A 23,133-nucleotide genomic window follows, 5' to 3' on the forward strand; every position below is an offset into this window, starting at 1 on the left:
GGCATTTGCAGCCAGGATCGTGTCAAACCCGGCACAAGCACACGGAATACACATTCACGTGTATTTATATTTCTCTGGGAAAAGAATGCTGGAAAACACTGCCCTTTGCTTATAACCACCATGTCCTGAGGACAAATCATTTTGTTTTTTCCCAGGAAAGGGCTCCAAATCAGCAAGCACAGAAGGGCTTCAGGCTCCTCCTCTGCACTGGGGACAGGGCTGGTTGAACTGACCATTCCCTCCTGCTGGCACCTCCTCGGAGGGGCAGGTCAGTGAGGATGTGACCCTGCACCCCCCAGCTGTGCCCTGCACGGCCAGGCTGAGCCACTGAGCCCAGAGCAGGGGCACAGGCAGCATCCCCCAGGACAGGTGAGCTGGGCACAGCCCCAGGCTCTGCCAGGACAGGTGAGCTGGGCACAGCCCCAGGCTCTGCCAGGACAGGTGAGCTGGGCACAGCCCCAGGCTCTCCCCATGGTTCAGGTGAGCTGGGCACAGCCCCAGGCTCTGCCAGGACAGGTGAGCTGGGCACAGCCCCAGGCTCTCCATGGACAGGTGAGCTGGGCACAGCCCCAGGCTCTGCCCACGGTTCAGGTGAGCTGGGCACAGCCCCAGGCTCTGCCAGGACAGGTGAGCTGGGCACAGCCCCAGGCTCTGCCAGGACAGGTGAGCTGGGCACAGCCCCAGGCTCTGCCTGGACAGGTGAGCTGGGCACAGCCCCAGGCTCTGCCCACGGTTCAGGTGAGCCCAGGCACAGCCCCAGGCTCTGCCCACGGTTCAGGTGAGCTGGGCACAGCCCCAGGCTCTCCCACGGTTCAGGTGAGCCCAGGCACAGCCCCAGGCTCTCCCCACAGTTCAGGTGAGCTGGGCACAGCCCCAGGCTCTGCCAGGACAGGTGAGCTGGGCACAGCCCCAGGCTCTCCCCACGGTTCAGGTGAGCTGGGCACAGCCCCAGGCTCTCCCCACGGTTCAGGTGAGCTGGGCACAGCCCCAGGCTCTCCCACGGTTCAGGTGAGCCCAGGCACAGCCCCAGGCTCTCCCCACGGTTCAGGTGAGCCCAGGCACAGCCCCAGGCTCTGCCCACGGTTCAGGTGAGCCCAGGCACAGCCCCAGGCTCTGCCCTGCTCCCTGGCTGTGCTCAGGGCCCCCAGCACTCTTTGCTTCCCTCCAGGGATGGGAGCTTCCCCTCTCTATACCTCAGAGGTAGGGCTTAAATGATGGAGGATGTCAGTCTTCAAAGTGGTGGAGCTTGCTTGCCAAATGCTTTTTCTCATAATAAAAAAAAAGGGAAAGAATAACATTTGTTCAACCACGTGGTCCTTGCAGCGTCTGTTTTTCTGGACTCTGGCAGTGCTTGCCCTGAAGGCTGAGCAGGTTCTTCATGAACTGCCATCGAGTCTTGGGCCATGACTTCAGAGAGCACCAGAAATAGTGTGTGGAAGATGAAAAGCAGCATTGTTTTTCTTCCACACATGGAATCCAGTTCCAGTGGGGGATTTACACACACAAACATAATCCCTTTTGATTCTGACATAGCTGGGATCTTGCTGACCCTCTTCTATTTTCCCCTCCATCTATTATACCATTAACAATTAATTTTCTCATTCCTTTTTTTGGCCATCCTTTTCCTCCTGTCCAGGGTGGCTCAGCCAGTTTCTCTGGCAGCCCCCACAGCCTCCCCCTCCTCTCTGGGTGCAGAGGGGCCATGGGGCTCTCCAGCCCCAGAGCAGGGGACACCTCTCTGTCCCTGCAGCCCAGACACATCCAGGTGTCCCCTCTTGTCCTGGACATCCCCAGCAGTGCTGCACACTCAGCTCCTGCTGACACCCACCCCGAGCAGCGTGCTGGGGGCTCTGCCACCCCCTCTGCCTCCCCTGGCACCCCGAGGGCTCAGCCCTGTCACAGCTCACCAGGCCCTCGGTGGCATTCCCAGCCCCCTCGGTGGCATTCCCAGCCCCCTCGGTGGCATTCCCAGCCCCCTGTCCCCGTGCTGCAGTGCCACCTCCCCTGCACAGTGCCCACCCCAGCCCGTGCCCAGCCCCGAGGCCGGGCTGCACAGCCCTCTGAGGGGCTGGAAGGTCCTGCTGAAGGTGCAGGTGTGCTCGGGAGAGCCCAGAGCCCTCCTGCCCATCAGTTCCTGCCCACAGGGTGAGCTCACCTTCCCCACCAGGTGCCCTGCAGCCACACAGACTGGCTTGGCAGCGGCAGAGGTCTTTCAAAAAGCTTCAATTTGTGCACCAAGACTGTCCAGTCACATCTGAGCCTCTGCCACGCCGTGGCTGGAGCAGGGGCACACCGTGACAGCCACTCCTGATTTACACAGCACAGTCAGGGGAAGTTATGAATATTAATTCCCTCGGTTCTGCCATAAATAGTCCCAGTCAGCAGCACCCATAAAAATACAAACAGTTCAGTGCTAACTCCTGGAAGGCCCAGCACAGAGCTGGCACAGGCTCACAGATCCCAGCCCAGCCCCGTGGGGTCCCGAGCAGCTTTACCCCAGCAGGACCAGCCCCAGCCCTGGCCTGCTGTGCTCACAGGGACCAAAGCCTCTTGGTTTGCCCAGCCCTCAGCAGCTTGCCTTGCAGCTAAAGCATTTTTCCTCCTAGAGCACAGCTTGCCACACAGAGCAGTTCTACCCTCCCCAGAGACCCCAGGGAGCTCTGAGCCAAAATTCCATCTCAGGCACAGACAGAAGGCACAGGAGGAGGAGCTGTGCCAGGCCTGGGCACAGAGAGGCACCTGTGCAAGGAGAGCACCCCCAGAGGGCTGTGCCCACACAGGCAGCTCCCACAGACACCGGGATTGTCACTGTCACCACTCCTGGCCATGCCCCGGGGGCAGCCTCCTGTGCCTGACACCCTCTGCCAGGGATGCTCATTGTGTGAACGGGGACAGTCCCAGCTGAAACCCCCAAAGCCTGTCTGCAAGGTAAGGGCAAGGGACAAATTCAACAGTATTTATTCCATTTCTCCCTTTTATCCTGCACAGAGCAATCAGTAATTGTATACACTAAAGAAATGTTTATATCAAACTGAATTTCCCTTCTTCATCTAATAAGCCATTAGGCACCTTCCACTACTCAGATCTTGGACACTGCTGAAATCACCTGGTTCCTACAACATTACAAATGGGTTTGTGTGCCCTGTTTGCATTAAAACACCACAAATTAGAGACTGGGTACTGGCCACGCTCCAATGGACACGAGAGCATCCGCATTCCTACAGAGTTACAGTGCTTCCTTCACAGACTGGATTTATATCCACATCCAAACTAAATAAATCATCAACCACAGCCCCTAAACCAGCTCACTTATCACACCAAGTGTGAATAATGAAATGTCATAATGTTTGCCCGAGACACGTGGTTTGTTTGCTTTCAATAAATAAAGTCTAGAAGGGAAAAAAAAAAAATTAGAGGTAATGCTTCCCCTTGGTGCTGGTCATTGTTGGGAGTGGGAATGGCCTCTGGATGGGGGAGCCAAGGCAGAAAGGGGAGAAGAGCCCAGCTGGAGTCAAGGCAGGAAAAGCATCCCCGGGGAAGGCTGCACGCCCCAGGCCAGGGCAGCCGGGCACAGCCCCGGGCTTGGCTCGGCCAGGCTCAGCTTAGCCGGGGCTGGGGCCAGCCTGCACCCGGCAGGGCTGTCCTGCAGAGCCTCCCCAGGGCAGCGGGCACTGCAGTGACCCAGAGCAGCCCGCCCGGCTCCGTTCCTGCCAAGAGCAGCCTCCTCCGGCAGCGGGCACTGCAGTGACCCAGAGCAGCCTCCCCAGGGCAGCGGGCACTGCGGTGACCCAGAGCAGCCTCCCCGGACAGCAGGGCACTGCGGTGACCCAGAGCAGCCGGCACTGCAGTGACCCAGAACAGCCCACCCGGCTCCGTTCCTGCCCTGCACAGCCTCTCCGGACAGCAGGGCACTGCAGTGACCCAGAGCAGCCTCCCCAGGACAGCAGGGCACTGCGGTGACCCAGAGCAGCCCGCCGGACAGCAGGGCACTGCGGTGACCCAGAGCAGCTCCTGAGCCGCACATCCCACCCGCGGCTCCGTGAGCCCCTCTCCGCCGGAGGGCACGCAGGAAGCTCTCTGTTGTTGCTATATTTACGTGCCCGTGCCTGCAGCCCTGGTTTCCAGCAGCTGTCAGCATGCCAAGCTGGGGTCTCAGGAGCTCACAAACTTGTCAGCTTCGCCTCTGGGTGAAGTTCCCCCTGGCACGATCGGGCTAACGCTGCCCTCAGGGACCGCAGCGCACCTGCAGCCTGCTGACACAGCCTGGCCGTCTGCCCGAGCTGCACAGCTGCACAGGGAAGGGAAGGGGCTCAGCAGCCTCCCCGGAGCCCGAGTCCAGCCCAGCCTTTTAGACAGGCAGTGCCAGAGAGAAGAGAACCACAACAGCTCCGGGAGAGCAGGATGGGGAAGAGCAGCTGAAAGCTCCACATGCAAAGCTCCCCGTGCTAGAAATAGGATCTCTGCTCTGTGCTGGGTTATTAGGAGATTCATCCTGCTGCAGGGCTTGAAGGGATTGTATTTGCAGGCATCTGGAGCCTCGTGGCTGTGCCACAGCCCAGGAATGTCAAACCCCTCTATCTCAGCCGTGGGGCAGAGCACACAGGCTCCCTCCCTCCTGACCTTGCCTCAAAGCCCTGCTTGCGCTCATTGCCTGCTCAGTGAGACACCTCTGACCCCCTGGTTAACCCCTACAGCCACTGCAGCTGGGTAAGAGCCTTCCCTGAGCCATGGCTGGGCTCCTGGCAGTGCACCTGGGAGAGGGAAAGCATCATTCGACTGCTGCCTCTCTGGACTGAGGAGAAAACAAACCCCACCTGGATAAACCACAGCAAAAAGGCAGGCTGGGAGCCCTGCTCTGACCAGCAGCACAACTGGTTAACTCTGACTATCTCAGAATGCCCCACTGGTTATGCCACAAGGGATAAATCAAGGCAAGACTGTCTCTTGATAAGGAAAAGCCAAGTGAGGCTATTTTAAAATGAAAATCCGGAGGAATTCAGAGCGCCAGCGAGAGAGAAGAGCTGAGATTAGGAGGTGACACAGACACAAGCTGCAAGAGGCCACTCCAGAGCTGTCCTGCGCCTTCAGCAGAGGAGCAGCAACACCCCAGGAGTTGCCCAGGGCTGGTTTAAACAGAGCAGCCCTGGCAGTACCCAGGGCAGGGTACTGGTGAGACCCCACTGCTGGAGACACCCCCAGCCCTGCTGAGCCTCAGCACCCCCAGCCAGAGGGGGGGCAGCTCCTCAGCACCAGCACAGCTCCATCCCCACACCCAGCAGGACAGACGTGTGTCCAGCCTTTGGAAGCAGCTTAGCCCAGAAGGTCCTGTGGGAGAGGGACGGGGCTCAGGCCCTGCCTGGGGGGCTGCACAGCAGGAGAGGCAGCTGCAGAGGGGTCCTGTGGCACCCAGGGGGGCTCCATCTCAGTGGGCTCCATCTCCTCTCAGCTCACCTGAGGCACCAACAGCCAGACCAAGGGGGCTCATGGCAGCTGATGCACCCCTGGCATCCTTGTGACCCCGAAGAAAGGTGCCCAGAGCAAAAAGAAGCTCAGAGGGCAGATGAAGACAAGAGGAAGAGCTGTTGATCATGGACCATGGGATGAAATGCAGCGTCAAGGGGTGTCACAGCTGACCTACACTGTGGGGCTTCAGAAGAAATAAAGAACTTAAAAAAAGAACAAAAAAAGAAGGATTTCCACAAGGACAGCCCAGCCCCTGCTCCATGGGCTCATGCCTGCTGAGAGGCAGCACCACCAGCCCCCAGCATCCCACCAGGATCCCCAGCTCCTCTCCAGCTCTTACAGCAAGACCAGCATGCAGAGATGGGTGGTTGTGTATCACAGGGGCAGGAATCTGATATTCATAGACTTTCTCTCTGTTTTAAAGGGCAAGACTCCTTGTATAGAAACAAACTAGGACAACAACTTGAATGATAAATTACCCTTCTTCTGTACTTCCTCTGTGAAATTGAATTTTAATTGATATTAAACATGACAGAGCTCCTGCTCAAACTGGTATTTGCCAGCCCCGATTTCCACTGCCTCTGCAGGGCTAATGCCAACACATCCCTGCCCTCAGCAGCCTCTGGGCCATCAGTCCTGAGGGCTCAGGGACCACCCAAACACAAGAGCCCCGTGCCCCTGGCAGGGCCAGGACACTGCCCAATGCAAGAGTCTCACCCAAGGGCTCTGGCACAGGCTGGATCCCTCAGTGATGCTGAGGGGAGGAGAGCCATGCTCCCAGCTCCTCCTTCTTTACTATTCCTGGTTCTGGTCTGCTCATTTTCACAGCAGCTTTGATCTCTGTGAGCTTTATTTCTGCTTTATTCTATTCTGCTCATGAGAAATCTATTTTGCTTGCTGGGTCCTAGCAGCAGGTTATTTATCTGACTTCTAGCAGGCTTCCAGGCCCACAGCCCCAGTCCTAACAGCCTGCCCAGTGCTGCCAATCTGCTCCCAGGAGCAGCGCTGCCCTGAGAGCTCCCAGGAGGCTGCTCAGGCTGGGGGCAGTGGTCACTGCAGACAAAACGTGCCACCACGTTTCTTAACAAATGTTCTCACAGTGAAAGGTTTGGATTTCAGTGAAAAAACCTTCCCTGGCATCCATCTGGGGGCAGATCTGTGCGGCAGACGGAGCAGAGCGGCGCTGAGCAGGTGTCCCCTGCCCCGTGTGCGTGACCCTCTGCTTTCACACCGCGTCCCATCCACAGCCTCAAAGTACTCGGAAATGCATTTATTTATAGCAGCATTTATTTATACAGTGCCACAGAGCCTTCCTGTGCCTCTCCCGGCTGCTGGAGGGAGACTTTCACTACCTGCCGCTGCCGCTGCCACCTGCGGGTGCGCGCTGCCCTCTGCCACCGGGGCCGGGACACCAGAACCGGGACACCAGAACCGAGCCGGGACACGGGGCCGGGACACCAGAACCGGGACACCAGAACCGAGCCGGGACACCAGAACCGGGCCAGGACACCAGAACCGGGCCAGGACACCAGAACCGGGCCAGGACACCGGGGCCGCCTGGCCAGCACAGCCTAAAGGCGGGCAGTGACTCATGCCCGCAGAAATGCCACCCGGAGGGGGCAGGCGGAGCCCCTGCAGCGCTGCCGAGCCCGGGCCGGGGGCGGCTGGGACACCCCGGGCAGGGCAGGGCACCGAGGCACGCAAAGCCCTCCAGGTGGGACCGGCCGAGGAGAATCAGGGACAAACGCTCGGGGTGTCCCAGCACAGGGACACAGCTGAGCCTGCTCCAGCACCCTGCAGTTCATGCTGAGCCCCCCAGCCCTGGTACAGGATCCAGCCGTGGCCAAGCAGCCTGGCCTTAGAGCTGCTGCCCGAAATCTTGGAGTGTGGAAGGATTTCTCCTCCAGCATGGGTCTGTGCCGTGTTTGGGATCTTCCAGCCTATGTGGAGTAGCAGAGGGAGATGCAGGGAGGTGGAAGTGGTGCCATCAAAGGGTTTTCCAGGGTCCCTTTGCCCAGAAGGGGCACATTGATGGGCACTCCTCTCCAGAAACAGCCTGCCAGACCTACACTCCCAGCACCACACTCAGAGCCCTTTCCAGAGCCTGCCCCCTCTCCATAGGTGCCTCGTGTGTCTTTGCAGGGTCCTGTGGGTTCCTGCCCCCAGCTCTGCCCTTTCCTTCCCCACAGAGGCAGCGGGGAGGTCTCTGACAGGCTGCACCCACCCCAAGCTCAGCCACAGAGGTGTCACAGCCCGGGCACCGCCCTGGCACTGCAGCTGCCAGCCCCAGGCACGGGGCCACAGGGGCTTGACAGGCACAGCCCTGCCCAGGCACTGGTGTGTTTGGAAGGCAGCAGAGCCTTTGGCCTCGGAATCCCTGCCCTGCAGTGCCAGCCACGCTCGGGGGCTCTGCAGGGGCACCTCCACACCCAGCGCCTGCCTGGCACCTCCAGCCTCCCCCGGGAGCTGCCAGTCCCCTTTCTACTCCTTAGCTAGAGGGCTTTTCCACAAACCCATCGCTTTTAAACAAACCCTCCCATCGTGAAAGGCAAGAACTCACAGGAGACACTGAGGAGGATTAGCAGAGTACAGCCCAGGTTAAATAAATCTTAACCAAGTATCCTTGGAGGAGATATTCCAACCACTACGGTTCTGTGGGTCGGTCTTGGGTTTCCTCGAGTTTCTGTGGGTGAGAAGCTGCAACCTGAGGAATCCAGGCTGGCACCACAAGCCTTTTCCTGGCTCTGAAGGGCCCTTGAGGAGCTCTGGCCAGCCCAGGACAGGGTGGCTTCTCCGGGTGATATTCACAGACACAATTCCTGAATCCCCCAGCTGCTTCATTTACTGATTCACAAGCAACTATTTCTTTTAGGCTTTTGAGGACTTTTGCCCCAATTTGGGCATTGTTTCTCCCTTTTACACAAGGGTAAAATCCCACCAGCACAGCTGGGCCGGGGGCTGCACACCCACCCCTGCCCTGGCCCAAAGGCCACCGGCCGCCCACACACATGCCATCCCCCTGAGGTGGCAGCACAGGGGCCGGCCCCAGAAAAGCCCCTTTAAGGGACACTTCAGGGCCTCGGGAGCCAGGACATTAATTTTAGCCTGGAGCAGTGCCAGGGGCACGGGGCAGCTGCTGCGGGCGGGGCCAGCGCGTCCCCGTCCCCTGTCCCCTGTGCCTGTCCCCGCAGCGCTCCGGCGCTGCCCAGTCCCGCCCAGCCATGGCCGAGGAGCGCGGAGAGCTGGAGGAGCGGATCATCATCAAGGACCAGCACACCAAGGAGATCGACCTGGTCAACAGAGACCCCAAGCACATCAACGAGGACGTGGTGAAGGTAGGGCTGTGCCACGCCGTGCTCCAGCAGCAGCCTTTGGGGACACTCCTCGGTGCGCGTTCGGCTCCACTCAGCCCCTGCTGCTGCTCCTTGCCCAAGCGGCCCCGGCAGGGCTGTCCCCAGGGCTGGGGGAGGTGACAGCCCTGCTGGCCGGACACCCAGACACTGGCTGGGTGCATGCCTGGCTCCAGTTAATGCCACATTTCCCGTTCCTTGAATGGGCTCTCCAGTTTCATTGTGGCTTGAAAATTTATGGGGACGCCTTCCTTTGCACCAGCAAGCTGGCAGCCAAAAACAACACAGAAATTAAATACCCAGTTTAAGGGGATATTGGAAAAAGGCTGCTGGCCTTGAAGACACCACAGTGTCAGTGCCTATTGTTTGATGTGTGCTGTCATGTTTGTGGAACTTTGTTCCCCCCGGGGCAGCCTAGAAGTGCAGCACCACCAGCTCCCTCCCCCTGTTTCTGATCAAGAGGAATTCCCATTCTAACTCTTGGGCTTCCTCTAGACTCCCTTAGAACTGCAAACAAAATTTGTCTCTGTTAGCAAAGATAATTCCAGCCCAAGGGAGAACAGGAGGAGGTGGAAGGGTTTTGTTAAAGCTGTGTTTGTGACTGTCACAGCAGAAGGGACAGCGGGCACAGAGCTGCTCACACAGGCTTTGTGACAGGCTGTGACCTTGACAGCACTGCTGAAACACAAACCTCAATTTGGGCATGAAAACACCATTACAGCTGCAACCATGGTGTGGTCAAATGAAATTCCCTGGGATGAGCTGTGACAGTGACAGCATCGCTGGGCTCCCTGCTGGCACTGTGAGACCTGCCCCTGACAGCTGCCTGACACCTCAGCATCACGTCCAGCCTTGTGCCACTCCCTGCCAGCGCATGCCACAGCCCTGGCCCGGGCCATGGAGAGGTGCCAGGCCAAGGGAGCCCCACTCTGCCACGGCAGCAGCGACCAGCAGAGCCCTCAGCCCACTCACCCCGGGCCAGGCTGCGCTGTGGGGCTCCCCAGCCTGGAGCACCCCCAGCCACGCCTGGGTGACGGTGCCAGCGCTGTCCCAGCCATCACAGGGCCCCACCAGCCCTGTCCCCAGCCCCTCCCTGCCTTCTCCCACTCCAGACTCTCCAAAGCCTGACGAGACCTTCCAGGCTCACTCTCTCCCGTGGCCACGCTGCTGCTCCAGCATTCAGAGCTCAGCATTCCTCCACCTTAAAATAGCCTGGGAGGGCTGGGAGGGAGGGCAGAGCCAGCCCAGGCAGGGGCACAGCTCACCCTGCTCTGTCCCTGTCCCTGGAGAGCCCAGCACATCCCAGCAGGCAGGGCATGGCAGCAGGAGGGCTCTGGAGGCACGGGTGGCAGGGAGCTGCAGTGCCCCACGGGAGGAAGGGCTCACCTGGCCCAGGATAAACACCTGAGCACCACAGAGCAGCAGCCAGAATTTGGGATCACATCACAGAAGCGGCGCTGCCCACAGAGCCTGCCACAAAGCCCCTCCGAGCACAACAGCAGAGCAGAGCACGGCTCACTGGGTGACCTCAGGAGAGCCCAAGGGTGCCATGGCTCTGTAAAGGAACAGTACCTGCACGTGCTGCCACCTCCAGCAGGATCTAGGCTCAGCCTGAGCCTCCACTGCTCCTCCAGGCCCACTCCCAGCGTGATGGCAGCAGAAGAAGCAACAGGGTCGAGCCCCTGCTTTTATATCCCACTGCTCCCTGCATCAGTGGGTCCCTGATGAGCTCATCAGGCAGTTGGGCACTAACCTGGGCTAGTCCCCAGCACACCTGGGCTTCCTGGGGGCTGCTGATGGCAGCTCAGGGCCAGCTCTCGGGGCTGCTGTCCCCTCATTGTCAATGCTTCTGTCAGCACCTCCTGCTCACTCCAGGAAATTAAAGATGACACAGAATGATTTTGTGATCCAAGTGCTTCCAAAAGCAGAAAGAATATTGTTATTTCACACGAATGTACAGACACGTCAGCTGCCGGAGGGGAGGCTGGGCTGGTTTTCAAGACAAATAGCTCAGCTCATAGCCCTGGAAGTGAGTTACACCCCAAGGGGATCTCGGCCTGGAGTTTTGGGGAGTGTGTGTCACTCAGAGACACCCCTGGTGCCTGCACAAATGGCAAGGGCAGGGCTGAGCCCCAGCTCCCTTTCCCAGGAGAACAGACAGCACTGAGCACCTCCTCCTATGGGTATAAATAAATAATCCATAAATCCAGAGGGCTGCGGGGTCTTTATTAGCACAAACACCTTCCTGCCGAGTGGGCAGCCACGTCCCTGAATGCTAAAAAAGGGCAGGAATGGGCTCTGGCTGCCTCTGCAGCCGACACTCCCACGCACAGCTCCTGTTCCAAGGGCTCCTGCCTGCCCTCACCTGACTCCCCAGATCAGGGGATGGGACAGGGACTGTGACCCCCCGTGTGGAGCCTCAGCCGTGGGCTGAGCCACCACTGCTGCCCACAGGCTGTGGCTGGGCAGTGCTGGAGCTCTGAGCCCTCTCCCAGCTCTGCAGGGCTGTCCCTGCCCGGGCTGCGGGGATCCACCCCCAGCGCTGTCCCCACTCTCCCCAGGCCCCTCCATTTGGGATCTGCTCTCCCCTCGTGCTCACATCAGGGCCTTTGCTGACCCCCAAACCTCCCCTGTGTCCTCTGCTCTCCTGCCAGGTGGATTTTGAGGATGTGATAGCCGAGCCCGTGGGAACTTACAGCTTCGACGGCGTCTGGAAAAGCAGCTACACCACCTTCACCGTCAGCAAGTACTGGTGCTACCGGCTGCTCTCTGCCCTGCTGGGCATCCCCCTGGCCGTCCTCTGGGGCTTCCTCTTCGCCCTCATCTCCTTCTGCCACATCTGGGCAGTGGTGCCCTGCATCAAGAGCTACCTGATTGAGATCCAGTGTGTCAGCCGGATCTACTCCCTGTGCATCCACACCTTCTGTGACCCGCTCTTCGAGGCGCTCGCCAAGATCTGCAGCAACATCCGAGTGGCTGTCCGGAAGGAGATTTAGGTCCTGGCAGCTGCCCCAACACCCTCACACACCCCCTCTGTGCAGGCTGCCTGCCCTCAGGCACACAGACACCCCTGTCCAGTGAGGGACCCACACATGGACGCCCCTGTCCAGGGAGGGATCTGAGCACAGACACCCTGTGAGGGATCTGCACATGGACACCCCAGTGAGGGACCTGCCCAAGGACCCCCTGTCCAGTGAGGGACCTGCCCAAGGACACCCCTGTCCAGTGAGGGACCTGCCCAAGGACCCCCTGTCCAGTGAGGGACCTGCCCAAGGACCCCCTGTCCAGTGAGTGACCTGCACAGGGACCCTGTGGCACAGGACGGGCACGGTGGCAGGACCCCGCTGCAGAGCTGGCTCTCAGGGACGCTCCCTGCTCACGGAGGCAGGCCAGGCTGCTCCTCACTCCATCCCAAAGCCAGAAGCCTCAGGAGAAGGAAGCCCATCGTGGCCCAGGGAACAGCCCGGAGGCCCCTGTGCCCTGCAGGCCCCCGAAGCTCCTGGAAGGGACAGGGACAGGGACGGCAGCACCTCCTGGAGCACAGCCCTGGGCACAGCCTGCAGCTGCTGGCTGAGCACTGGGGCTGCAGAGCTGCTGCTGGCCACCACCCAAAGCCTGCTGCTCCTGTATCCCTCGGGGCTGGTGCTGACAGAAACTCCCCCACAGGAGTTATAATTTGTGGCAAACAATTGCTGTGGTGGGAGCTTCTGCATTAAACCTCTGCACACAGCTTTTAGGGCTAGAATAGCTAACCAAAGGCTTTTCATGCCTACTTGCATTTCAGCCAAGCTGTGAGAGCCAGAGCAGTCCGTGCATGACATGTTGTGTCTGCTCGGAGAGCGTGAGCTGATCCTGGGCCAGCTGCAAACCCGCCCGTGGCACTCTGATGCTCAATTATGTAATTAACTGGGGAGCATTGTCAAGTGCCGTGAGCAGGGTCCAGGGCAGGGCAGCACAGGTGGGAGCCAGCCCTGAGCGTGGCCAGAGCTTTGGGGAGCCCCAGCTGAGAGGCAAGCCGGGCTCTAAGCAAAGCCCAGCTTGGTTTCTCAGGCGATCTCCACTAGACACGCGTGCAGTCAGCTCCAGCCCCACGGGGCGTGCATCCCACAGGCCAGGGCTGTCCCTCTGCCCCGATGGAAGGGGAGAGCAGAGGAGGGAGCCTCTGCTGGGACCCTGCTGCTCTGGCCACAGGGAGAGAGGAGCCGGGGGCAAGGGGTGCAGCTCAGAGCTGTTTCCTCCCTGTACTGTCAATTAACTGGTCGGTCCCTCTTCCACGGAGCTGCACTTTCACTTTGAGGCCCCTGAAGGCTCTTTTGGCTCCAGCCTCAAGTGCTTTGCTGAACCAGGGCCCAGGAGGTCTTGTTCAGAGGCTGCTCTCAATTGTCTCCATGTGCCCCTTCCCCTTGGCTTCCAACAAAGACTCGGAGCCAAAGACTCCTCTAGTGCCACGCCAAGGACGAGAAAGAGCCAGGGTTTCTGCTGGAGCTCTTCCAAGGGCCTGGGATTGTGTACTGCTGCTATTCCATAGCAATGTGGTACCCAAGCTCCAGAAACATCAGGGCCCAAGGAGGATGGAGTGATTAAAAAAAAAGATATTTAGGTAATTACAGGGAGGTGGGGGAAAGTCTCAAAAACCACTTCATTTTTTGTGGGAATAAAAATAATGAAAATCAGTTGTATAATGGGCTTATACTACTTTTTGTTGGTGGTGGTGTTGTTGTTCTAGCAGTACACTGCCTGAACCCAAAAACCCTGAAATGCTGATGTCCCCACTACATTGCTCCCTGGGCTCCCAACACCTGGAGCACACACTGCTCACCTGTCAGCACCTCTGTTCCACTTTTTGCCCTCCTGAGAAGCTTTTGGCAGAGCATTCACCTGAGGCACTCCCACACTGCTCTCGCTGTCCCCTCTCTGCCGCAGCCTGGGGCTGGTGCAGGACCTCAGCCACAGCCTGGGGCTGGTGCAGGACCTCAGCCACAGCCTCTCCCAGCTGCAGCACCTCCAGGAGTGGGGCATGGCCCTGCCTGACCCCCAGACACCCCCAGGAATTGCAGCTGGGGCTGGAGGGCAATTCCCTGTGTGTCCCAAAGCTCCCTCCCTTCTCTGTGCCTCCGTCCCAGTAACATCCAGGGCTCCCGTTCCCCCCTGGCAGGGAGATGCACCTCAGACTCTCCAGAAAGGGACACCCCTCCTTCCTTGCTTGGTGCAGGAGTTTGTGGCTCTCAAGGAGAAGGAAGGTGAATGTGGGAGGAAAATGCTCCATGGTGTCCTGAGGATTTCAGCCAGTCAGCAAATGTGCTGAGAGCTCACTTGGAGCTCCCACAAAAAAAAATCAAAGGAATGTCAGGATAGGAAAGGTGCAAATGGACCTGCTGGCCACAGTGAAGAAATAAAGGACACATTTAAATGCGTTTTTCATGTTCATTCCCATCATGAAAGGCCAAATTACATCGCCCTTTGGGAGCCCCAGCTGTGTCCCCCTGCAGCGCCCGTGTCGCAGCCAGCTGTGTGCCGCTGGGGGCAGGTCCCGCTGCACGGCTGGCTGCGGGCTTTCGGCGCTTTCCATCGACCCCTTCAACCCCTCAGCCAGCGCTCCCCCGCGCCTCCCTCCCGCCTTCCACCAGACGCAGTCAGAAAACTTTATTTACAGTATTTGTTAACAATAAAAATCCATGCCGCGAGCACGCCCTGTGCCATGGAGCGAGCGATGGGCACGGAGCGGTGGGAGGCTGGCTGGGACCTGCGGTGAGCCAGGGCCGAGCCTGGCTCGGGGACACGACAGGAGCGTCCCTGTCGGAGCCAGGGCCGCCCGCATCCCGCACAGCCCCGAGCAGGAGCTGCTCGGCTCTCTCTGCCAGGGTCACTGCCCGCATCCCGGATCCCGGCCCCAGCCGGGCCCCAGGCTCCTGCCCAGCCTCCCCGGGCACAGGGAGCAGAGCTGGGCTGGGGACACCCGGGCCACAGCGCTGTCCCTTCGAGGCTGGTCCCTGCTGAGCGCAGGAGTGAGTGCCCTTGTCTGTGCCCCAGGCAGGGGAAGCAGGGAAGGCCCGGTGCAGGGCTGGCATGGTGCAGGCTGGCATGGTGCAGAGCTGCAGGGCTGCAGGGCTGGCATGGTGCAGGCTGGCATGGTGCAGGCTGGCATGGTGCAGGCTGGCATGGTGCAGGGCTGGCATGGTGCAGGCTGGCATGGTGCAGAGCTGCAGGGCTGCAGGGCTGGCATGGTGCAGGGCTGGCATGGTGCAGGCTGGCATGGTGCAGGCTGGCATGGTGCAGGGCTGGCATGGTGCAGGGCTGGCATGGTGCAGAGCTGCAGGGCTGCAGGGACGGGGCTGCCTCTGCCCCACAGGCTGCAGGCAAAGCAAGCACTGCGCTGAGAGCACGGTGCCAGGCGCTGCCATCCTGCAGGATCCTGCTGCAGGAGGAGGTGGGACAGTGCCCAGCCACATACCGGGGGTGACACCCATGTCCCTGCGCTGCGGCAGCCCCTTGCACCGCACCTGCCCCAGCTGCACCGCGTCGTTTGTCCCTCCTGGTGGCATCCGCAAGTCACTGAAGTCAGGGTTCGGGGCTCAGGAACAGGTTCCTGCTGTCTAATCCCAGGCAGCACTGAAACTTGGACGCAGAATTCCTCGCCTAGTCCCGTCTCGGTTAAATAACGCCCTCTGTACATGCTTACAGCCATATACACCCCTGTGCATAGACCCCTCCTGTCCGGGCCCGGCTTTCCGCAGGGGAGCGCCGGAGGCAGCGCAGCAGAGGCACAATGTCCCCGCTGGCCGTGGCCTCAGGTCGTGGACGGCTGCACGAAGCTCCTCTGGCTGGTGGCCCTGCAGCTGAGGACGAAGGAGGACGAGTTGCTCTTCTTGCTCAGCTCGCACGCCGGCCGCGACTTCAGGTAGCGCGTGGAGCAGCAGAGGAAGCGGCGCATCAGGTCGTGGAAGAGGTGCCCGGTGTAGAGCATGTAGATCCAGGGGTTGCAGCAGCTGTTGAGGCTGGCCAGGAGCATGGCGATGATGAAGGGAGAGGCTGCGAGACAGAGGCACGGCGGTGTCAGGGCACGGCCCACGGCCCCTGCCAGCGCCGGCACCCGGAGACCCCTCCCCGCCAGGGCTGAGCCCGCAGGGACACCAGGGAAAGGAGAACCCGCAGGGACACCAGGGAAAGGAGAGCCCGCAGGAACACCAGGGAAAGGAGAGCCCGCAGGAACACCAGGGAAAGGAGAGCCCGCGGGGACACCAGGGAAAGGAGAGCCCGCAGGGACACCAGGGAAAGGAGAGCCCGCAGGGACAGCCAGGGAAAGGAGAGCCCGCAGGGACACCAGGAAAAGGAGAACCCGCAGGGACAGCCCGGGAAAGGAGAGCCCGCAGGGACACCAGGGAAAGGAGAGCCCGCAGGGACACCAGGAAAAGGAGAGCCCGCAGGAACACCAGGAAAAGGAGAGCTGCTGCTGCAGGGGAGGGAGGGGGCGAGTCTCAGTTCCAGCGCCTCGGGGTTGGGTTTTTCTCCCCAGGAGCTGCGTTCCCCCCTCGCTCCGGCGGTACCCCGGAGCCGCTCCCGAGGCAGAGCTGCCCCGGCACAACCTGCGCGCCCCGAGGTGCCCGGAGCAGGGACGGGACCGCGGCCCTCGCAGCCGCTCTGGGAGCAAGCAGAGGCGGTGGCTCGTTCTCGCACAGCAGAGGCCGATTTGGGACAGGCTCTCGGCTTCCAGCCCTCCGACCCCTGCTCCTGGGCAGACCCCACGGCCAGCCCGGCCCTGGCTGAGCCCTCTGCCCCGTGCTCTCCCCGCACCGTTCTCCACTCATCTTCCTTTCCCCCGAGGGAATGTTCCCACACAGTGCTCTGCCAGGGAGGAGGACATTCCCACTTCAGGGAGCTTGGCATCCCCCTGTGGCGGGGGATGGTGGCAGCGCAGTGCCAGGACATCAAGTCTTTGGCTGCTGCTCTCTGTGCCCAGAGCACAAAGTACCGACTGTCCCACCTGAGAGGCTGGATCAGCACCGTGTGGTGACAAGGGCACTGGCATCTGCCATGGCACCATGACAATGGGGGACTCCCCTCCACGAGGCGGCTGCAGGTGGAGATGGAGCCTTTATCCTGCTCCCTGTGCTCCAGCTCATCTCCTCAGCCCCTCTGCTCCAGAGGACGCACCAGCTGGGAGGATGAACACGGTGGGTTTGGCTGTTCCTGGCCCCTTCGTGCCTCTGCAAAAACCCACTGGCAGCTTTTAGACCAGTGAAGAAATGTGACTATTAATGCTGCCTTCCAAATTCACCTTTACCAATGGATGCAATTCCATAATTCCGTAATTCCTGCTCCTGCTCCAACTACTTTTAATTTCAAGTATATTCTAAAAAATAATTAATAATTAATTTCAAGTAATAATTATATTTCAATAATAATTAATTTCAAGTATATGCTAAAAAATAATTCCACACAGAGGCACAAGACCTGAAATACATCCCAGCGTTTCTACCACTTGAAAACATCCAGCCAGGGCTGACTCAGCTCTTCCTCTCTGCAGGAGGCAAATTGAATTTCAGGGAGCTCACTGCAGGGCAGGTCCGGAGGGTGGATCACTCCTCTCCCTGGCCGGAGCACCAGAGACCCCCGAGGGGTGCTGAACCTGCCAGCTGTGTCCCTCAGGGCTGGCCCCTGTCCCCGGTACTGCTGGAGGGGTGGGCAGAGGCGCAGCTGTGCCCCAGCAGGGCTGGGGGGGCTCTGCTGCCAACGCCTGGCGCAGGAGGGATGGGACGAGGGGGTGCCCAGCTCCCAGCGCTGACGGTGGCCATGGCTCACAGCCCACGAGTCAGGGCACTGCCCCGAGGGGAAGGGACCCCGAGGTGAAGGTAGAACGGCCGTGGTGCCTCACAGCCTGCTGCTGTCCTCACGGGTGCCTTGAGCCGGCTCTGACCCCGAGCTCAGAATGCCGCAGGTGTTCCCTGTGAAGTGTGTGCAGCAGGAGCCTCCTCTGGAGGGTTCCCAGTGCTTAAACCAGCACCTGGACCATAACTTGTAGCTCCCACCAACAATACAGAGGCTCTGGGGTGTGTGGCCACCTACGGGGGATCCCTGCTGCCTGGCCAGTCACCCCCAGTGCAGCTCATTGGGGTGCAGTCGTGCCCCCGTTGCTGCACCCAGAGACCCCCTGGCCTCCTTCTCCTCTGCCCACACAGCTGTGAGGGGAGGAACAGCCACATTCCCTTCCCAGCACGGGGTACCCCTCTCCTGCACCCACCAGGCTGCCTGGCACAGCCCCCGAGCCTCGGCACAGGGAAGGGACCCGGGGTCAGGGCAAGGCTGTGGCAGTGCTGCAGGCAAAGCCCCAGTGCTCTGCGAGAGCTGCTGCCCCCCTCGTGCCTCTGGGCAGCCAAAAGGAGCGGGAGAGCCTGGAAGGAAGGGCTGGGGTCTCCCAACACTTGTATCCACCCCAGGCTTTTTCTCCCCGTGCCGTGAAAGCCTCCAGCAAGAGCCCTGGCAGAGCTCCCACCCTGTGCCGCAGCCCCGGGCTGCCGGAGACAGGAACGAGACCGAGGGGGCAGCGGGGAGTGGGGCACAGCCCGGCGGGGCTGGAGAGCTCTCACACCTCACAGCAAAGAGGGAAAGGAAAGGGAAAGGGAAAAGTGCTGCAAGGCCTACTGCACAGGGTGAGCAAGGGAAAGGTTCCCCATGCAGCCAGAAGGATTGGGATGGACAAATCCTGTCCATCGAGGGTCAGCAAAGCAGCAGAGATCTGGGTGCTGCCGAGGACTGTGTGCCGGCAAGGGAGGGGCAACCCTCAAGATTGTGGGATTAAAATACAGCACGAGGGAGGGCTGCTTCACCCCAGAGCCCGTGTAGGAATTGGAAGTTTTGACCAGCCTGAATCAGGTGGAAAACCCCTGGAGCACCCAGGGAGGTGCATGAGCCACATTCCACTTCTGAAATAAATGGAGCAGAGAGAAGCAGGAGAGGCAAAGCACGGCTGCCCGGCTCCCCGGGCAGCCCAGGGGCACTCGGGCTGCGGGACACGGGGCTTGCACAGGGCTGTGCCGCGGGGATGGGGCTCGGCACGGGCAGGGCTTGCGGAGCAGCCGTGCCCTGCGAGCTGCCCGAGCCCCGCCGGCACCGCCCGGGCCGCCAGGGAGCAGCTCCTCCTCTGTCTCTGGCACCCGCGCACTCCTGGTGAGCCCGGGTCAGTCTGCCCACGGCGCTCTCACCCCTGGGTCCACTTTTCTGCCCTTTCTCCCACCTCACAAAGTCGTGAAGAGTTTTTGCTTAAGGTCTCCCAGGTGGTTCTCCCATCTGGCGGGAACAGCACAGACCTGCACAGCTCCAGCTGTGTCAGACCAGGGAGGGTGAGACTTTCTGTTCTATCTGCAACTTCAGGGACGACAGCAGCCAGCCCAAATATAAAAAATGGCTAATCTGTGACACCACATCTTTAGGAAAAGGTTTTGTTCATAAATCAGGGTTTTTCTACAGGAACCATGCTCCAGTCAGAGATAAAATAACAGCAGCATAGTGCCGGGACGGATGGAGCAGGAGGAGAGGGAGAAGAGGCCAAGAGCAGAAAGCAAAAATCAGTGAGGAAGAAACAAAGATACAACAAAGGAAAGGAATTCAGGCTGTGCATCTTCCTCCTGAGCTCCCACACAGCCCGCAGCATGTCCCAGCACCCAGGGTGGGAAGAGAATCTCCAGGGAGCCCAGAGTAGTGCCCAGGGACAGCCACCCTGCAGGGACAGTGGCCACCCAGGGACAGCCCCCACCCTCTGCACTGGCCGGCCCCGGAGCTGCAGTGGCCCGGAGTTTGCCAGAGCTCCGGCAGCCCTTGACCCGGGGAAGCTGCAGCTCAGCCACTGCTGCCTGCCAGGGTTTCTGCGTTCAGGACTTTCTCCCCTCTCCCTCCCACCGCCCCAGCCCAGCCCGGAGCAGTTTCCCCCGGGTGTCCCCGGGGCGCTGAGCGGAGCCCACAAGGCCAGCAGGGCGAGGGAGGGGAGCTGTACCTTCCTGCGGGGCGTTGGTGTCCCACACAGACCACATCTGCACGAAGAAGAAGGGAGTCCAGCACACGATGAAGGCCAGCACGATGATAAAGGTCATTTTGACTGTCCGGATCTTGGCTTTAGAGATAAGCCTGGTGCTGCTGACCCTGGCAAACACCATCCCGCCGCGGGAGCCCGAGCCCAGGCCCACGCTGGGCCCGTGAGCCGTCTTCAGCTTCACGTTCTGCCAGATTTTGAAGCTGATTAAGCCGTAGCAGATGCTCAGCATCAACACAGGGATGATATAGACCATGAGGGTGATCCAGGTAACGTAGGCTTTCGGTCCCCAGGGCTGGATGAAATCTGCCCAACAGTCATAAACCCCGTTCCCCACATCCCTTAGAGAAAATATGTGGATCTGAGGGATGCTGACCAGCAGGCACAGCAGCCAGGTGAGGAGGACAGAGACCCGGTCAGCTCTCCTGTGCAGGGACCTCAGCGGCTGACAGATGGCCAAGCAGCGGTCCAGGGACATCAGCAGGAGCATGTAGGTGGAAGCGAACATTCCCACCACCTGCAGGTACTTGATCAAGCGGCAGAGGAAGTCTGGCCCGTAGAACCTGAAGGTGATGTCCCAGATGAGCTGGGGCAGCACCTGGAAGATGGCCACGACCAGGTCAGCGATGCTCAGGTGCTTCATGAAGAAATACATGCGGGAGTGCTTGTGGCGGGTGGTGTGGATGGCCAGGAGCACGCACAGGTTGCCGGTCAGGGCGAGGAACAGGATGAGGCACAGGACTGTCACCTCCACCTTGGCCATGTCCTCGTTCCTCTTCAGGGGGTCGGCGGTGCTGTTCCTGCCGGCACTCAGGTTCTCCAGCCGGAGGCTGCCGTTCCCCAGGGAGCCGTTGGTGATCCAGGTGCTGCTCCCCGCCAGGTACAGCTTCTCCATGGCCAGCGCCGGCCCGCATCGAGCCTGGGGCAGGGTGAGGACAGAGAGCGGACAGAGCCCCTACCGATGCGTTCCTGTGCGGCAGCCGGGTGTCCCCGCCGCTCTCTCTCCTCGTCTCCTCGGTTCTCGGTATTCCACGGCTCTCCGTGTGCCCCCGCTCCGCGTCCCCTGCCGTCCCCTCCCCGCCGTGCCGCTCTCTCTGCCCGCCCGTCCCTGTCCCCGTGCCCCGGCTGGCGGCTCTCCGCGGCTCCTCCCTGTCCCCTCGCCGGTCACTCGGCGTCTCCGCCGGCTGCTGCCCCGCCACCAGCCCCGGCGCAGGGGCCGGGCGAGCGGCGGGGGCGGCGGGCAGAGGCGGGTCCCGGCCCGGCCCCTCGGGGCCCGCCCGCGGCCTCTGGCCCCGCACCCGGACCCGCCTCAGCATCTTCCCCGCGCCCTCCCCGGAGCGCGGCCGTCCGCGCACCCCACCGGCAGCCCCGCTTCCCCGCAGCCCATTTCGGGCAGCCCCCCTTCCCCGCAGCCCCGGTTCTCCGGGCAGCCCCGCTTCCCCGCAGCCCCTTTCGGGCAGCCCCCCTTCCCCGCAGCCCCTCTCCCCTGGCAGCCCCGCTTCCCCGCAGCCCCTTTCGGCAGCCCCTCTCCCCTTTCGGCAGCCCCTCTCCCCTTTCGGGCAGCCCCGCTTCCCCGGAGCGGTGCCGCGGAGGGGAGCGGCGGAGCGCGGCTGCGGTGCTGGGCGGGGGCCAGCGCAGCCGATAGCCCAAAGCCCCCGGTGTGGCGGCTCCGGGCACGCAGCGGAGGGAGGGTGGGCGCACGCCCCGGCCCTGCCCCGCAGGAGCTGCCGCCGCAGGACGCCAGGGAAGGTCCGCACGGAGATGGCAGCCCGGCCTCGTCCGAGGAACAGGCTCAGGAGTTGGTCACTCGGCAATTAACACACTCACCAAGAACTTCCTTCTTCTTTCAGAAGGAAGATTTCAGAGTATTATTTCTATAAAAGAAGGAGCAGTAGCTATGAGTGACACCATTTGTCACCAGCTCATCAGCACAGCTCAATGGTTGTCCCCCTTTTCAGGCTCCCTAGAAGGGATCCAGAACCTGAAAGCGCAGGTGGGATGCTGAGAAGAGCATGGAACCCTCCCAGCCCACTTCTCAGTCCAGCAGCCCTGAAGACCCCCATCATCATCACCCTTTGCTCCCCACTTCCAAGACATATCTCAAATCCTCCTCAGCCCAGCCTAAGGCCCTGAACAAACATCCCTGCAGCTATTTTTAAAGATTTTTGGGAAGTTTTAGCTCCATGTAAGATGAAGAAATGTTACATACTTTGGCACGTTCTTCCCTCTAGGGTTCACGTTCTTCCTCCTTCAGGCAATAAAACGGCTGTGGGAATTGCTGCTCACCATGTGCAATGCTTCTTTTTTTACTGTTCTGCTGGTTCTGGGAGAGCTCTCAGGGAGGAGGTGACTGGGGGCAAAGTGGAGGCAAGGAAAGGTTTGCCCTTGGCTTCTGCTCAGTTCCTTGGGGACTCAGGTGTGGCTCAGCACCTGTGAGATGGTGCCTGAGGTGAGGCAGAGCAGCCACTGCTGCTCTCTGGCCTTGGATGAGGTGTCACTCACGGCTGCACAAACCCAGCTCCCGTCCAGAACAGACCTGAACTGCTGGGGAAGCCCCTGGGGCACCTCCAGGAGTGCTGAGCAGCTCCAGGAGTGCTGAGCAGCTCTGAAATGCATTCGATGGCAGCAACGAGTCCCAGGTGCTCAGCTGGGGAAGAGCTGTGCCAGGATTGACCCTGTTTGTCCCCCTGCCAATGCCACACTGCTCCCAGGGCCACATGCTCTGACACACTGCCTTGGCTTGGACTGCAGGAGCAGCTCAGTGAGGATTGCACACCCGGGGCCTGAAAGCTGGGGATTGATCAGGACAGCATCCAGCTCCCAGTGCCCTCCCCAGGTGATCCCATCAGGGCTGGGCACTGGCCCCCAACAGCCAGAGATGCTCAGTCCTTATTCAGGCAAAGCTGCAGCTGCTCCACGACTAAAACCCAAACACACGTGATTTTGAAGCAAAGAATCCTGTGAGAATCAAAGGGTTTTCTGAGTCATCCCCTCCTTCTTCCAGCTTTAAATGTTCAGGGATGCCATAGAGCTGGAAACATTTTTATTTTAAAATACATGCTTTGGGATAATCAAAAGCACAAACACTAAATAAAGCTAAATTTAATTGCATTTTGGTTTACTGCTGGATCTGAAATAGCTGTTTTTCCAATAGCTATCTGGAATCACAACTTTATGGTCCCCAGGACAGAAGAGGGCTGGCAAAATGTCAAGCCCAGGCCACAGCTTTGCAGATGGAGCTGCAGCTGCCCATGAACTCGTGCATGGCTGCAGCAGACAGCAGGCACTGCAGGCTGG

At 60.3% G+C, this 23,133-nt stretch overlaps 2 protein-coding genes across 2 annotated transcripts; one reads left to right on the forward strand and one right to left on the reverse strand.

Annotated features, from left to right (window-relative positions):
* The first annotated feature begins 8,678 nt into the window (after positions 1–8,678).
* CAV3 (caveolin 3) lies at positions 8,679–12,053 on the forward strand. Its single transcript, XM_084214297.1, has 2 exons — positions 8,679–8,798; positions 11,468–12,053. The coding sequence occupies exons 1-2, from the start codon at positions 8,685–8,687 to the stop codon at positions 11,807–11,809; spliced, it is 456 nt and encodes a 151-aa protein (XP_084070423.1). The 5' UTR covers positions 8,679–8,684; the 3' UTR covers positions 11,810–12,053.
* A 3,547-nt stretch (positions 12,054–15,600) lies between these two features.
* OXTR (oxytocin receptor) lies at positions 15,601–20,731 on the reverse strand (the record flags this gene model as incomplete). The annotated part of the gene is made up of 2 exons (XM_084214439.1): positions 15,601–15,842; positions 19,801–20,731. The coding sequence occupies 2 exons, from the start codon at positions 20,729–20,731 to the stop codon at positions 15,601–15,603; spliced, it is 1,173 nt and encodes a 390-aa protein (XP_084070565.1).
* Between the last annotated feature and the right edge of the window lie 2,402 nt (positions 20,732–23,133).

Source organism: Fringilla coelebs (genome assembly GCF_963513975.1).
Source record: "Fringilla coelebs genome assembly, chromosome: 13".
Lineage (NCBI taxonomy): Eukaryota > Metazoa > Chordata > Aves > Passeriformes > Fringillidae > Fringilla > Fringilla coelebs.